At 41.3% G+C, this 16642-nt stretch overlaps 1 protein-coding gene across 8 annotated transcripts in view; it reads left to right on the top strand.

Moving 5' to 3' along the window:
- ADAMTSL3 (ADAMTS like 3) overlaps positions 1-16642 on the top strand; it is a 410509-nt gene that overhangs the window by 288873 nt on the left and 104994 nt on the right. For all 8 annotated transcript variants that reach the window (XM_061394516.1, XM_061394517.1, XM_061394521.1 and 5 more), the window contains one exon: positions 10591-10720. In XM_061394516.1, coding sequence (XP_061250500.1) covers positions 10591-10720 — 130 coding nt within the window. The remainder of the gene's footprint in view (positions 1-10590; positions 10721-16642) is intronic.

Genomic DNA, 16642 nt, shown 5'->3' with positions numbered 1-16642 from the left:
GGAGGGTGAGTCTGCAATGACTGGAAACCACAGGAAAATAAAATTTCCACAGGCATGCAGTTATTTCTTCAGCATTCCTGTTTCTGATAGAAAAATAAGATAGGCAAGTGATATATTTTCAAAAAGATAAACCTCTGATTCCCATCCCGATATTATATATTTGTATAGTCTTAACTTGCCTTCACATCATACAGGAAATAAAAGTAAATCAATTTGTTGTAATCATTGATGTTTAAGAATCTTTTACAAGTCTGCTTTCATACTGGAGTGGCAACAATTCTTTCTCAATTCCTAAAAGTATAAAGAATGCAGACATACTCAATTTCCAGTCTCCAGAGTGTATGTAAGTATATGGTGTACAGCATTATGTTATATGTGTATGTACATCCTGAAAGTTATGCTTACCTTTTAAATACCCACGGATAAAGTTTTGTAATTTACTACACTATCAACATGGGCTTCTCAGGTGACACTAGTGGTAAAGAATCCACCTGCAATGCAGGAGACATGAGAGATGCAGGTTGGATCCCTTGGTGGGGAAGATCCCCTGGAGGAGGAAATGGCAACCCACTCTAGTAAGCTTGCCTGGAGAGTCCCGTGGACAGAGGAGCCTGGAAGGCTACAGTCCATGGGGTCGCAAAGAGTTGAATACGACTTAATGACTGAACACACACACATGCACACGATAAACATTCCTCACTAACATTTTCTCTTGTGTCTTATATTATTTGTTGCACTTACGACCTTTCATTTCTCCCTTTGTGTTTTCTAAAACCACTGGCTAGTAGCGTAGGCGTGAACTTTGGCCTCATTTTGGACCATAGTTCTGCCCCTTCCTTTGGGCTAGTTGTTTAAATTTGCAGAGATTTATTTTTATAAAATGAGAAGAGCCACACCTACATTATTAGGATTAATGAAAGGATTAAATGTGATTCTTAAGCAAGGTTATGTTGGAGAAGTGTTTAATCACTGTACGTGACACATGTGTGTTATAAATGTTGGTGGGATAATATAAGAGTTTATAATATAGTTTAATATATAAGAAGTTATTCATCTTAGAATATTGTTTTTTCCTTTTAAAAGAAAACAGACTAAATTGCTGAACCCCTTAATGCATCTAACTTTGCCAACCAAGTGCATTCTTTGAATTCCTCAAGTAAATCATCATCTGCAATTAATGATGATTTTCTCTTTCCAATAGTTGTTTATCCTGTTTATGTTTTCTCTCTTATTGCATTGTCCAGAATTGCAAGAACAATAGTAAATAAGGTAGATGATGCCAACTTTGCCTTGGTCTTGACAGTAGCAGGAATCTCTCTTATTGTTTCATTTGAAAATAACATCCTACAAATATTTATTGTGTGTTTTTTTGTGCAAGGTGCTGACCTAGGTAATAGAGACAAATAGTTCCCACCTCTGCAACTCAGATCTAGAGGGGGAAATGTGTTCATCGCATAATCACACACACATATGTTTAAACTTACAGCTGGTTATTGCAGCTACAAAAAAGTATATGGTTGGGACTTGCCTGGCGGTCCAGTGGTTATGAATCTGCACTTCCATCACAGGGGGCAGAGGTTCAATCACTGGTCGAGGAACTAAGATCCCACATGCTGTGTGGTGTGACCAAAAAATAACTAGAAACAAATTTTAAAAAGAAGCATATGATGCCATGAAAGCACATAATAGGAGGAATTTGACCTAATTTGGGAGGTCAGGGAAAGATTCCCTAAGAACAATTACATTTGAACTTTAAGTCTGAAAGATGAGAAATTAATTAAGCAAAAGTTTGAGACAGTGGTACAAAGAGAATTTCTGGCAGGAAAAGAATCATGTGGAAGGGCGCTAGGTGGCAAGAGGGCACATGGGAAATTCTAGGAGCTGAAGTTGGGCACAGCTAGTGTACTGAGAAAGATGGGGTTTAATGTGAGATGATGCTGTAAAGGAAATCAGGGGCCGGACAGTGAAGGTCTTACGGGCCATGTTCATTTGGGTCTTTATCCTAAGAACAATGAGAAGCCATCCAAGTCATTAAAATGGAAATTAATGATCAAATGTTTATTTCAAAAAGGTTAGTCCAGTTGTATTGTAAAAAAAAGGATTAAAAAGGATAACAAGAGATGTCACGAGGCCCACAGAGAGGAAGATGGCTAGAAGGCATGGTTTGTTAGGGGAGGGCTGTGTGTGTGCTGTCAGTTCATGACAGAGTCCAGGTGCATTTAAAAGGCAGTGAGAGGGGACTTCCCTGGAGGTCCAGTGGCTGACTCCACACTTCCAGTGTAGGGAGCCCTGGTCAGGGAGCTAGTTCCTGCATGCTGCAACTAAAGATCTTGCAAAGACCCAGCACAGCCAAATCAATAATTTTCTTAAAAAAAAAAAAAAAAAGGCAATGAGAAAGTTCCAGAATGAAAGGGAAAGGCAAAGTGTCAACAAACTTCTTATGACAGAAGGGAGTGAAATCTAAAGCCTACTTGTGGAGTTCAATCTTAACTAGTTAGAGGTGCATCTCCTAATGGAAACTGGCAAGGGAAGGGCCTGGGTGGATGGATTTATCTGCTGGCTGGGCCGGTGGGTTTATCTGCTGGATCATAGGAAGTTCCTATCTGTTTGTTTCTGGTTGAGCATGTGTGAATATTTGTGTGTGAATGATTTGATTGGTGAATGCCCAGGGTTTGAAGTCACAACGTAGTATTTTTTTATTATACTCTTGACTTGACTCTAGTGTGCTACTATTGGGTTGGCCAAAAGGTTCATTCAGATTTTTCTGTAAGATGTTATGGAAAAAACTCAAATGAACTTTTTTGCTAACCCCATATTTAATTTAGGATTTTGCATTTAGATATGAATGATACTGATGCAAGTTGGTAGCCTCCACTGAGCATGGTGGAGTACAAGAATACCTTCCTGCAAATGGGAAAGGGATCTGAAAGCTGAATTGGCCCACCATGGGCTCATTTGGGCATACTCCCCATGGAGATGTGTTTCCGACATGGTACATTAGCAGTCACCATTTTGTTCTCTTCAAATCCCTTCAAATTTTAACAGGCCTTGAGCTGGAGTTTCTTTCAGCTACTCTTGATATAATTGATCACTTCCTCTCAGGCTCCACTGATGTTTATGATGCCCTTCATGAGGCCAAATGGCTTTTAACAATCCTTAATTTTTACCAGCTGTCTCCTCAACTGGCCCCTAAAAAGAACTCACCTATTTGGAGTACTGTAAAACTTGCATTTTAACACCAAAATGGCATTCCTCTGGGTCCATATGATATTATGCTTCTCCTTTTTTTCATTACCTGGGAGTTTATAGTAGTATTTATTCTATCATACTGGTTAATCAGCAGAGAGGAAAACATAACTATCCTTTTCAATATGGCCCTAGGCTTTCATCTGTCATGTAAAATTGTGTAAGGCAACAGTATATTAAGTAGATCTGTTCTTTTCTCTTTTATAGATTTTTGTCATCAGGTTTATACTAGTTTTTTTTTTTTTTAATGAATTGAAGTATTCCATACATTTCAATAATCTTAAATAGTTCCTATCATAGATGACATCTCTTAAAAAGTCTGAAAGAATTTGTTTCTACAACTATATAAATTCAGTTCTTATTTTTCCCTTTAGGGGCAGGATTGGGAGGGGAATTGTTGCTGGATCTGTAAGATCATTTTCAAGTCCCCTCCCCACTTACTGTCATATACAAACTCTTAAAGTGATTTAGGTCATACCTGAATGGTCTAGTGGTTTTCCCTACTTTCTTCAATTTAAATCTGAATTTGGCAATAAGGAGTTCATGATCTGAGCCACAGTCAGCTCCCCATCTTGTTTTTGCTGACCGTATAGAGCTTCTCCATCTTTGGCTGCAAAGAATATAATCAGTCTGATTTGGGTGTTGGCCATCTGGTCGTGTCTATGTGTAGAGACTTCTCTTTTGTTGTTGGAAGGCAATGTTTGCTATGACCAGTGTGTTCACTTTGCAAAACTCTATTAGCCTTTGCCCTGCTTCATTCTGTACTCCAAGGCCAAATTTGCCTGTTACTCCAGGTGTTTCTTGACTTCCTACTTTTGCATTCCAGGCCCCTATAATGAAAAGGACATCTTTTTTGGGAGTTAGTTCTTAAAGGTCTTGTAGGTCTTCATAGAATCGATCAACTTAGGCTTCTTCAGCATTACTGGTTGGGGCATAGACTTGGATTACCATGATATTGAATGGTTTGCCTTGGAAACGAACAGAGATCATTCTGTCATTTTTGAGATTGCATCCAAGTACTGCATTTTGGACTCTTTTGTTGACTATGATGGCTACTCCATTCCTTCTAAGGGATTCTTGTCCACAGTAGTAAATATAATGGTCATCTGAGTTAAATTCACACATTCCAGTCCATTTTAGTTCGCTGATTCCTAAAATGTCGATGTACACTCTTGCCATCTCCTGTTTGCCTTGATTCATGGATCTAGCATTCCAGGTTCCTATGCAATATTGCTCTTTACAGCATCAGACCTTGCTTCCATCACCAGTCACACCGACAACTGGGTGTTGTTTTTGCTTTGACTCTGTCTCTTCATTCTTTCTGGAGTTATTTCTCCACTGATCTCTAGTAGCGTATTGGGCACCTACTGGCCTGGGGAGTTCATCTTCCAGTGTCCTATCTTTTTGCCTTTTCATACTGTTCATGGGGTTCTCAAGGTAAATATACTGAAGTGATTTGCCATTCCCTTCTCCAATGGACCACATTTTGTCAGAACTCTCCACCAAGACCTGTCCGTCTTGGGTGGTCCTACATGGCATGGCTTAGTTTCATTGAGTTAGACAAAATTATGTTCCATGTGATTAGATTGGTTAGTTTTCTCTGATTGTGGTTTCAGTCTGTCTGCCCTCTGATTCCCTCTCTCAGCACCTACCGTCTTACTGGGGTTTCTCTTACCTTGGATGTGGGGTATCTCTTCACAGCTGCTCCAGCAAAGTATAGCCACTGCTCCTTACCTTGCACGTGGGGTATCTCCTCAGGGCCACCGCTACTGACCTTGGATGTAGAGTATCTCCTCTCAGCCGCTTGCCTCTCCAGTGCCGCGCAGCCACATACAGTGGAAGTAAGAAATAGATTTAAGGGACTAGATCTGATAGAGTGCCTGATGAACTATGGGCAGAGGTTCATGACATTCTACAGGAGACAGGGATCTAGACCATCCCCAAGAAAAAGAAATGCAAAACAGCAAAATGGCTGTCTGAGGAGGCCTTATGAATAGTTGTGAAAAGAAGAGAAATGAGAAGCAAAGGAGAAAAAGCAAGAGATACCCATTTGAATGCAGAATTCCAAAGAATGGCAATGAGAGATAAAAAAGCCTTCCTCAGTGATCAGTGCAAAGAAAGAGAGGAAAACAATAGAATGGTAAAGACGAGATCTCTTTAAGAAAATTAGAGATACCAAGGGAACATTTCATGCAAAGATGGGCTCAATAAGGGACAGAAATGGTATGGACCTAACAGAAGCAGAAGGTATTAAGAAGAGGTGGCAAGAATACATAGAAGAACTGTACAAAAAAGATCTTCATGATCCAGATAATCACAGTGGTGTGATCACTCACCTAGAACCAGACATCCTGGAATGTGAAATCAAGTGGGCCTTAGGAAGCATCACTACAAATAAAACTAGTAGAGGTGATGGAATTCCAGTTGAGCTATTTCAAATCCTAAAAGATGATGCTGTGAAAGTGCTACACTCAATATGTCAGCAAATTTGGAAAACTCAGCAGTGGCCACGGGACTGGAAAAGGTCAGTTTTCATTCCAATCCCAAAGAAAGGCAATGCCAAAGAATGCTCAACCAACCGCACAATTGCACTCGTCTCACATGCTAGTAAAGTAATGCTGAAAATTCTCCAAGCCAGGCTTCAGCAATACATGAAATGTGAACCCAGATGTTCAAGCTGGTTTTAGAAAAGGAACCAGAGATCAAATTGCCAACATCCGCTGGATCATCGAAAAAGCAAGAGAGTTCCAGATAAACATCTATTGCTGTTTTATTGACTGTGCCAAATCCTTTGACTGTGTGGATCACAATAAACTGTGGCAAAGTCTGAAAGAGATGGGAATACCAGACTACCTTATCTGCCACTTGAGAAACCTGTATGCAGGTCAGGAAGCAACAGTTAGAACTGGACATGGAACAACAGACTGGTTCCAAATAGGAACAGGAGTATGTCAAGGCTGTATATTGTCACCCTGCTTATTTAACTTATATGCAGAGTACATCATGAGAAATGCTGGGCTGGATGAAGCACAAGCTGGAATCAATATTGCCAACCAGGAGAAATATCAATAACCTCAGCTATGCAGATGACACCACCTTTATGGCAGAAAGTGAAGAAGACCTAAAGAGCCTCTTGATGAAAGTGAAAGAGGAGAGTGAAAAAGTTGGTTTAAACCTCAACGTTCAGGAAACTAAGATCATGTCATCTGGTCCCATCACTTCATGGGAAATAGATGGGGAAACAGTGGAAACAGGGTCAGACTTTATTTTGGGGGGCTCCAAAAATCACTGCAGATGGTGATTGCAGCCATGAAATTAAAAGACGCTTACTCCTTGGAAGGAAAGTTATGACCAACCTAGACAGCATATTAGAAAGCAGAGACATTTCTTTGCCAACAAAGTTTTGTCTCGTCAAGGCTATGGTTTTTCCAGTAGTCATGTATGGATATGAGGGTTGGACTATAAAGAAAGCCGAGTGCCGAAGAATTAATGCTTTTGAAATGTGGTGTTGGAGAAGGCTCTTGAGAGTCCCTTGGACCGCAAGGAGATCCATCCAGTCCATCCTAAAGGAGATCAGTCCTGAATATTCACTGGACGGACTGATGTTAAAGCTGAAACTCCAGTACTTTGGCCACCTGATGTGAAGATCTGACTCATTTGAAAAGACCCTGATTCTGGGAAAGGTTGAAGGCAGAAGGAGAAGGGGACGACAGAGGATGAGATGGTTGGATGGCATCACCGACTCAATGAAGATGAATTTGAGCAGACTCTGGGAGTTGGTGATAGACAGGGAGGCCTGGAATGCTGTGGTCCATGGGGTTGCGCAGAGTTGGACATGACTGAGTGACTGAACTGAACTGAACTGAATTTTAAAGTGAGTTTCATAATTTAGATTTTCTTGGGAAAAAGTCATCCATTTCATGATGATATTAATAGCATCAAGCGTTGTTCATCTAATATCCAGTTGCTTTAAGCCTTCCTCTGCTCCTTTTTCTTGTCAAATAATGTGTAACTTAATTACTGTTTTTAAGCTAAGAGTTTTGTGTGTATGTGCTCAGTCACTCAGTCATGTCTGATTCTTTGTGGCCCCATGGACTGCAGCCCACCATTCTTCTCTGTCCATGGGGTTCTCCAGGCAAGAATACTGGAGCAGGTTGCCCTTTCCTTCTCCAGGTGCTCTTTCCCACCCAGGGGTGAACCCACCTCTCTTGCATCTCCTGCATTGGCAGGTGGATTCTTTACCACTAGTGCCACTTATCGGAAATGATTATTTTTAAATTCTGATGTTCGGATTGGGGGTTTTAATTGTTTATTTTTCATTTATAGTTGGACTCTATTATGGTCAAGAAATATTGCCTACATAATTTCTAGGTTATGGAATTTAATACAGTTTTCTTTATAGACTAATGTAAGATCAATTTTTGTTAATGTTCCTCTGCTTAGAAAAGCATATTGCATCTATTTCTGAGGGCCAAGGCCATTTGGTTATTATATAAACATAATTTTCTTATTCAAATCATTTTCCAACTTTTAAAAAGTAATTTATTATATTAAATATTGGTAAGAATCCCAGGGACGGGGAGCCTGGTGGGCTGCTGTCTATGGGGTCGCACAGAGTCGGACACGACTGAAGCGACTTAGCAGCAGCAGCAGCAACACCTTAAAGGTTCTGACTGTAGATTTTTTTGTTGTTGTTGCTCTGAGCATTTCTTACTCTGTGTGTGTGTGTGTGTGTGTGTGTGATATGTTACTTGGCATGTTGAATTAGTCAAGATTTATTTGCAAGAAACCCAACTTGAACTAACCTTAAACCAACAAAAGAGAATGTATTAGCTCATTTATTGGCTCTGCTTCCCCTCTTAGCGTCTGTGTTTTTACCCTTTAATTATTAATTCATTTCTTGATGTAGGCTTTAGATATTTTTTGCCAAAAAATAAAATAACCCTCGTATTATGACATTGCAGAAGTCAACTGTGAAGTGAAGAATGTTGCCTCATGCTACCAAAGGATTTATTAGAGAAATTGAATTGAAATTTCAACACTTGATTTATCTTGTATCTTCTAAATGCATATTTGTGATTACTGTCCAAATTTTGTTAAAAATGAGATGAAGTAAACTTATCTTTATAACTTTTTTCTTTTGAGGATAAAGGTTTGCTCAAACCTCTTGAAGTGGAAAGTGGTGAAGTCATGTCATAGGTTCAGTGTGAGAGACGGGAGATAGTCTCATGGCCATCTTTGGAAAATACATTCCACCTCAATAAGTATCCTTAATCTCTCATTAAACTTTTATATTCTTTTGAGTAAACTTGCTTTAATTTGTCACAACTATTGTGAAATTCCATAAAAATGGTTAAAATGAGGTAACTTTGGTGCTTTCAGATCCACCCACTCATGTTCCAAAATAGTCTCCACGTGTATTTTGTAAATAATTCTGGTTATAAATTAGAATATATGTGAAAGATAACTGCATTTTTCTCAGATTAAAAAGAAATGAAACTTGCTAGAAAATGAACATCTGTGTCCCTGTAAAATCACTGAGTTCAACATTTGTAGGGAGGAACCTGAGTTATAATTGTAACAGTGTTATAGTTGTAGCAGTGTCTGTTCATGTTTCAGGTTAGTGTTTATTAAAAAAAAATTCATTGGAAGATGCATGGAGATTTAAGACTGCATCCTACTATGCCCAGGAGCATAAGCTTACAACTGAAGAAAGCAAAGAAAATTTAGGGAAAAGAACTCAACATCTCAAATATATATTTTATATATACTTTTGGTCCATACTGTATTCTGCGAAATATTGTAAAATGGTTGAATTGAAACATGGCATTTGGAAAAAGAACCACAATGTGGAACACACATTCTTGCATGAAACTGAATACATTTGCATATTTCAAACAGCATAGTTGGTTGCTATTACAATTTTTATTTGATTTTTTCCATCAAAATTTGATTTATATTTTGCTCAGTTCTGATTTCCCAATAATCTTTTTTTTTTTTTTAATTTGTCTCAACAAACAAAATAATGATTGAGACTGGGCCTTGGAGTCAGACAGACCTGTCTAGCCTCAAAGGAAAAATGTGCCTGTGAAAGTTTGTATTTTAACAGGGAAGCTGGTTGGCTGTATTGCATTTTGGAACCCTTTGGGTACAAAAGGGGCTTCCCAGGTGGCATTAGTGGTAAAGAATCTGCCTGCTAATGCAGGAAATGTAGGAGATAAGGGTTCGATCCCTGGGTCAGTAAGATCCCTTGGAGGAGGAAATGGCAACCCACTTCAGTATTCTTGCCTGGGAAATGCCATGGACAGAGGAGCCTGGCAGGTTACAGTCCATGGGATCACAGAGTCAGACACGACTGAGCACAAACTGAAATTCTGTCCCCATTTAACACTTACTCACCCCCATCTTGCCCCTGACATCTACCAAAGTACTGTCTGACCCTATGAATTTTACCATGCTATAAGTTAACCTTAAAAATGCATCCCAATATACATTTGTTGTTCAGTCTCTCTGTTATGTCTGACTCTCTGCAACCCCATGGACTGCAGCACACCAGGCTTCCCTGTCCTTCACCATCTCCTGGAGCTTGCTCAAACTCATGTCCATTGAGTCAGTGATGCCATCCAACCATCTTGTCCTCTGTCGTCTCCTTCTCCTGCCTTCAATCTTTCCCAGCATCAGGGTCTTTTCTAATGAGTTGGCTCTTCATATCAGGTGGCCAAAGCATTGGAGCTTCAGCTTCAACATCAGTCCTTCCAATGAATGTTCAACATCAGTCCTTCAACTTTTGGCTTTAAATGTATCACAGAAGAGGGGTCATATATACAGGTAAAGGATATAAAGGTTGATTTCCTCTAGGACTGACTGGTTTGATATCCTTGCAGTCCAATATACATTAGGCGCAGACAAATGCTGTTTGATTCCATTCATGTGAGAAAGTGTTATTCTTTAGGACCTGATATGAAAATTCCTCTTAGGGAAATTATTGTATATGTTTGGAAGGAGCATGTGGATGATTCATTTGCAGGAACTCCTGGCCTTGAGTGTGTTTGAAACGCAGATCAGTGTGACAGTGGATGGGGTCTCAGGGGTGGTCCTTGACGTCTCAAAGTGACCATTTGGGAATTTACAAAGTGACTGAGGAAATAATAGAGCCTGGGAGACTTTGGGAAAGGCACAGTCATTTGCTCCATGTGGACCCCGCAATGCTTCCTGCAGGCAAGCAATACAGTCAAAAGGGCAGTGGCTTAAGAATGAGGGGTTCAAAGACCCTGTTTTCTTTTTTCCCCACAATGAGTCATTCTAAGTCATTTGCGTATTTTCTTTTCTCTTTCCAACCTCCAGGCCATCAAGAAGCCATTGCAGTGTGCTTACACCTGCAGACCCAGCAGACGGTCAATGACACCTTGTGTGATATGGTCCACCGCCCTCCGGCGATGAGCCAGGCTTGTAACACAGAGCCCTGCCCACCCAGGTACGTGCGGTCTTCTGCTCTCTGCAGAGAATCATGCATGTGTATTGAGGCTGAGGGGGGAGTCACCCAAGGAGAACAGAGTTCTCCCTTCTCTGTTCAAGCTATGTGCCAGCCAGATTCTCACTAAGATACACGAATACTGCCAGGTTAAGTGGGAATCCCCTTTACCCGGCCTTTTGTTTGCATCATACATGAGTGAATGTGAACTGGCTGCTGCTGGCAACACCATGAGCTCAGCAGTTTTGTTGTCTCATGTCTGTCCCTTCAGGGTTACTTCTTTGCCTGAAGCCACATCAGGGAACACAGGCTCTGAGGTCAAGTTAGCACAGGTTCACAGAAGGTGCTCAGTCCATATTTGTGGACTAACTGAGTGATCTCCTACTTGTTATCTAGAAATCACACCAGTGTGTTCTCACCCTTCCCACTGACCTGCCAGAGATCTCAGATTATGGGGTGTACTGTTAAGAGTCCCCAAAGAGTGGGCAATGTTGGCTTATTTTTGGTCTCCTTGGCCTGAAAGGTTGACCTTAAAAATTAATCTGCTTCCTCTCTTAAGTCCTTATAAGATGCTGAGGATTTTTATCAGAAGGAAGTGTAGATTTCCCTCATATTTTTCTGTCCCTGGCTATTGTTAGCTCCAGAAGATTATAACTCAGCATCACTAGTTTCTCACAAGACATTCCAAAATCCAGCCCCCAGTTTTTTCTCTTTTCTATCCTTTACCTGTATAATCTTGACCCCTCTTCTGTGATATATTTAAAGCCAAAAGTTGAAAGCTCATTCCCAGTCACCTCCTCTCTTCCTCATTGCCAGATTCTCTTTCTGCCTCTTAGTAATTATATCACCCATTTAATTAGGTACCTGCATTCACTAAAGGTAAGTTTAATTATGTCTGGGATTCTAAGCAACTGAGGACATTTATTATGTATGTTTCATCCAGGGGTAAAGATAGATTTTTATGGTTATTCAGGAAATAATTTGTGCTTCTGGAAGTCTCTTGATCTTTCTGATTTTGATTCCATGAGATGTTTTGGCTGTGAGGAAGAAAGTCCTGTCTTGGTGGTCTCAGGGTGCTGGTGGTGAGGATCCAGTGAGTGAGGGCATCCTGGAGATCCATACTTCTCTGTCCTGCACATGGGTCCTTTCTTTGTGGGTCTTGGTCTCTAACCTGCTCAGTCTTGGAGGAGGCCAGCTTCATCCTTGGGGAGACCACATCTACAGGGAACCAGGCATAGCATTTTATATCCATTACTATATTTCTGACTTAGATTGTCAGCTAAGGAAATATGGGAAACTCCTTTTTAAAAAAAAAAAATATATATATATATATCTTTATTTGGTTGTGTAGAGTCTTAGTTGCAGCACATGGGATCTTTCACTGTGGCACATGGACTCTTTAGTTGCGGTGCAAGGGCCCAGTGGTTGCTGTGTGGGCTTAGTTGCTTGAGGCATGTGAAACCTTAGTTCTCTGACCAGGGATCAAACCTGCATCCCCTGCATTGCAAGGAGGATTCTTAACCACTGGACCACTAGGGAAGTCCCCAGGGAACTTCTTGACTTACGTTAGAGCCATTGTGCTGTACTCAACTGAGACGAGGCAGTAAAGACCTACACAGTTACTTTGGTGAGCAAGGCCCAGAAACAGCATAAGGAAATCTTCTTCCCTAGACCTCCTACTTCTGCCCCCAGGTTTACTGAATTCCAGAGTCATCCACACCAGAATACTAGTAGGAAATAGCAGAAGACACAACACAGTAGGAGTGTTAGAAGGTTTCATCTAACTGGGAGTCAGGATGCCCACTGTATCAGCAAGTCTATCCAGAGAGCTCCAAGAACATCAAGTATATGGGAGGTGATGCTGAGATTCTGTCCATTTGGAACATCCCCTTTATCTCAGGGGAAATAGCACTCATGTTAAGTATTGAAAACCTTAGGAATCCAAATTACTCATCTTATGTTTCTCAGTTTTTTCTTAATCTAATATCAGAAGCAATAATTTAGATATTTTTAGAGAAGCTAGTTTCTGTTCTCCTCCCCCCACCCCCACCACATCCCTCCAGTGAGGCTCTGTGAGATGGAAACTACCCGTCTGACCAGGGTGAAGGACAAGGGGAAATGCAGGAGGTGAGAAGCATAGTTTAATATCTCAACCTGTTGTCCCAAGAAATTGGAATCGTGCTCTACAAGGTTTTTACTTTGGTTCCTTCAACTTGAGTCTTGGGATGGGGTAAGAGGAAGAGTTAAACATAAGTAAGTATATTACTTAAATTATAATACATGCTATAAAGAAACAGAAAAAGTCTCAAGAACAAGAGTTGCATAAGGACCTAATGTAGATTGGTTTGGACTGAGGATTGGGTGCAGGCATTCAGAGGAGGCCTCCCTGAGGGTTCTATGTAAGCTGATATGTAAAAGAGGAGTGAAAGTTGGCCAGGGGAAGCATAGAGGAAGGAGTGTTCTAGGCAGAAGGAACAGTATATACAAAGGTCCCAAGGAAAGGAAGAAATTGGTGTGTTCAAGAAACTGGACAGAAAGGAAGTCAGGAGATGACCAGAGACGAGACCAGACATGGTAGGACCATGCCAGGCATTTGGACTTGATCCAGAGAGTTGCTGGGAAGCCATTGGAGCATTTGATAAATCAAATTTACATTTAGGGACTTCCCTGGTGGTGCAGTGATTAGGACTCTGAGCTGCCAATGCAGGGGATGTGTGTTTGATCCCTGGTTGGGGAACCAAGATTCCCAACATGCTGCACTGCATGGCCAAAAAAAAAAAGGAAAAAAATGTACACTTAAAAGAGACTGTTCAAACCCTGGGATGGGGAGAACAAAGGTAGAGATATTGAAATCAATTATAAATTTTTAATTAATTACCTTAACCAAAATAGCTAGCCTGCCATAATTCATCTGAGTGTCACCCATTTAAAGCCTGCCTGCATGTGAATCTGAAAGCGTCCTTGGATTGAGTCCAAATTAGATATGTCCCTGACCATTTATCATAAAATTTGAGTCCTGCCTCTAGTGTTTCCTACTCTGATCCATATGTACACGTATGACTGTGAAACTGTCTTCTAAATTGGAGAATGGCCGTGTAAACTCCCACAAAAAACCCTCCAGTGACTTCCTTTCCCTGTGGAAAAGCCACAGTCTGTACTTCGCCGTATGTATGAGTTCCCTTGGGCTTCCATAACAAAGTTCCATAAGCTGAGTGGCTTAAACAAAGTTCACTGTCTCACATATGGGGAGTCTAGAAACCCCTAGTCAAGGTTGGTTCCTTCTGACAGCTCTGAGGGAAAACCTGTTCTATGCGCCTCTCCTAACTTCTGGTAGCTTGATCGTCCTTAGCTTGTGGATGGGAGAAGGCAATGGCAACCCACTCCAGTACTCTTGCCTGGAAAATCCCATGGACATGGATGGAGGAGCCTGGTAGGCTACAGTCCCTGGGGTCACAAAGAGTTGGATGTGACTGAGCAACTTCACTCTCATTTTCACTTTCATGCACTGGAGAAGGAAATGGCAACCCACTCCAGTGTTCTTTCCTGGAGAATCCCAGGGACAGAGGAGCCTGGTGGGCTGCCATCTATGGGGTCACACAGAGTCGGACACGACTGACGTGACTTAGCAGCAGCAGCAGCAGCTTGCGGATGGCATTCCCTGTGTGTTTTCTTTTTATAATATTTAGGTATTTATTTGGCTGTACCAGGTCTTAGTTGTGGCATGTGGGATCTAGTTCCTTGACGAGGTATGCAACCCGGGCCCTCTGCACTGGGAGTGTGGAGCCTTAGCCACACTCCTGGACCACCAGGGAAATCCCCCGGGGGTTTTCATAGCATCTTCCTTCTGTAGGTCTCTGCATTGAAATTTCCCCTTTTATAAGGTCACTGCTCCTATTGAATTAGAGCCCAACATCTGATGACCTCAGCCTAACTCTATCATCTGCAAAGATGCTATTTCCAAATAAGTTCACATTTATGAGTTCTCGTGGTTAGGACTTCAGCTTCATTTTGAAGAAAGCAGTTCAACCCATGAGAGCAGATAAAGTCCTTGGTGACCCTGGTTTTAGGTTCTTGAACCACATTTCCTGTCATGACTTCTCTCATCTTACCACAGCGCGTGTACGCGTGCGCACACACACACACATGCTCATTCACACACACCCAGAGGAACTTGAACTTGCCCAGCAGCCACACTGAATTATTCACTTTGACCCATGCTCCTGCTCATTCATGCCTTCTGGGTCTTGGCCCTCTGCCTGGAGCCCTTATCCATGAAATAAGCTAATACTCTCCCATAAAAGTGATCAGCGGCTCTCTGCTCCTTGGTATATGAAGTCAACAGTGAAATGGGATCCTAACCTTGGACACATGATAGGGATGTGTCTTAACAGTGCAGAGAGAAGTGGGAATGGATCTGGAACATGGAGTAGAGGCCAGTTCTGCCTCGATCAGGACACTTCAGACATGTCCCTTGGCTCTTAGGGCCCAGTTTCTTCATCTGAATGTTGATGAAAGGTGTTAGACTTTATCATCACCAAGGTCCTTTTCAGCTCTAGTCTTTCATTGTTGAGTCATGCTTCAGGTTGCGTTTTTCACTCACATCTGCAGGACTCTACCTAGTATTTTTGCAATTATCCTCATGTCTACTCCTGAGTCCTTTGAAATGCTTAGGGTTTGTTTTAGTTATAAGACTACCAGCCTCTGCTTGACCTGCCTAGGAGGCCAAGGCAGGGCTGAGCTTGGTTTGCAGTGCCATCCTTCCTTTGCTCACCAAATTGGAGCAACATCTGACTACAGATCTAGAAACTGTCCCTTTATGCTACTGAAGGGAGCATGCGGGTTTATTCATGCACTAGCCCACAAGCAGGTTCCTCATCTCTCAGCCTCAGCCAGGGGTCTTGCACATAATCTGCCTCGGCAGTCCTGCCCACAGAGCTTTCAAGCTGGGACTAATACAGCACACAATATATCTTGGCCACTTTGCAAAATTAAGGGTCTGTTTTTATGTGAAGAGAAATACTATTCCTCATTTCAAAGTTGCAAGTTTAATAAAGTTTTTGAAGGTTGAGAGTTATTTTGGAAAAAAACCAGCAGAGACAAAGGGTTGATGCCAAAATAAAGGTAAGTTTACAAAAATGTTTTAGGTGCTAGAAACCAGTGGTGTAGGAATAACAGGAACAGGGTGTTGCACAATACTTTCCATACAAATATTTACTGACTCCAAGGGCAATAGCAGTGAAATATCACCCCAGGGTGAAACTTACCAGTGAGATTGGGTTGGACAGTCAGTAGATCTTTATTTACCCAGAGGCAAATGTGTTTGATGTATTAGCCTGAACTCTCCAAGGTGGGGCGTTGTATGTTTATTTGCTCTTCTAGGGTTACTCCCTTTGGTCTGTCCTTTAACTGCTGAGTGTCTGCTATTTATGGAGTTTGCTTTTTCCAGGAGAGAGAAATGGGCAGGGTTACATAATGGTTCCACTAGTCCAAGAAGAGCCTTCTTATTCTGTGACAGGACTCAACATGGCTAGACAGGGAAGTTGGGAGACAAAAGCCAAGAGTAAAATGTTTCTGTACCAACTTGTTACCCAGGTCTTGAATTAAAACAAAAAATGCTGTATGCATTGTCTCTTAATAAGAAATTGTTGCCTGTTTCTTGAATAAGAATGGTTCCCCTTCCAGTCCCTTATGTCACCGATCAATTCTAGTAGTTATATACTTTCTTGAAAGACTGACCATCCCAAAGTTGCTCCTAATAACTTACATAGTTAAGCTGAGTTGTTTCAATAGTGCAACAAAACCTTCTAATTTTTAGCTGTGTGGTCTGATTGTCGTCAGAGTATCTATTCTTGGTGATTTTCCTCACCCCTAAAGCTACTGGAACTTTATATACTAGCAGTCTAATTAATAGGTTAACGAATATAC

This window comes from Bos javanicus, chromosome 21 (assembly GCF_032452875.1).
Source record: "Bos javanicus breed banteng chromosome 21, ARS-OSU_banteng_1.0, whole genome shotgun sequence".
In the NCBI taxonomy this organism is placed as follows: domain Eukaryota; kingdom Metazoa; phylum Chordata; class Mammalia; order Artiodactyla; family Bovidae; genus Bos; species Bos javanicus.
The sequence above is the reverse complement of the archived record's forward strand: the minus strand, read 5'-3'. Positions and strand labels throughout refer to the sequence as shown.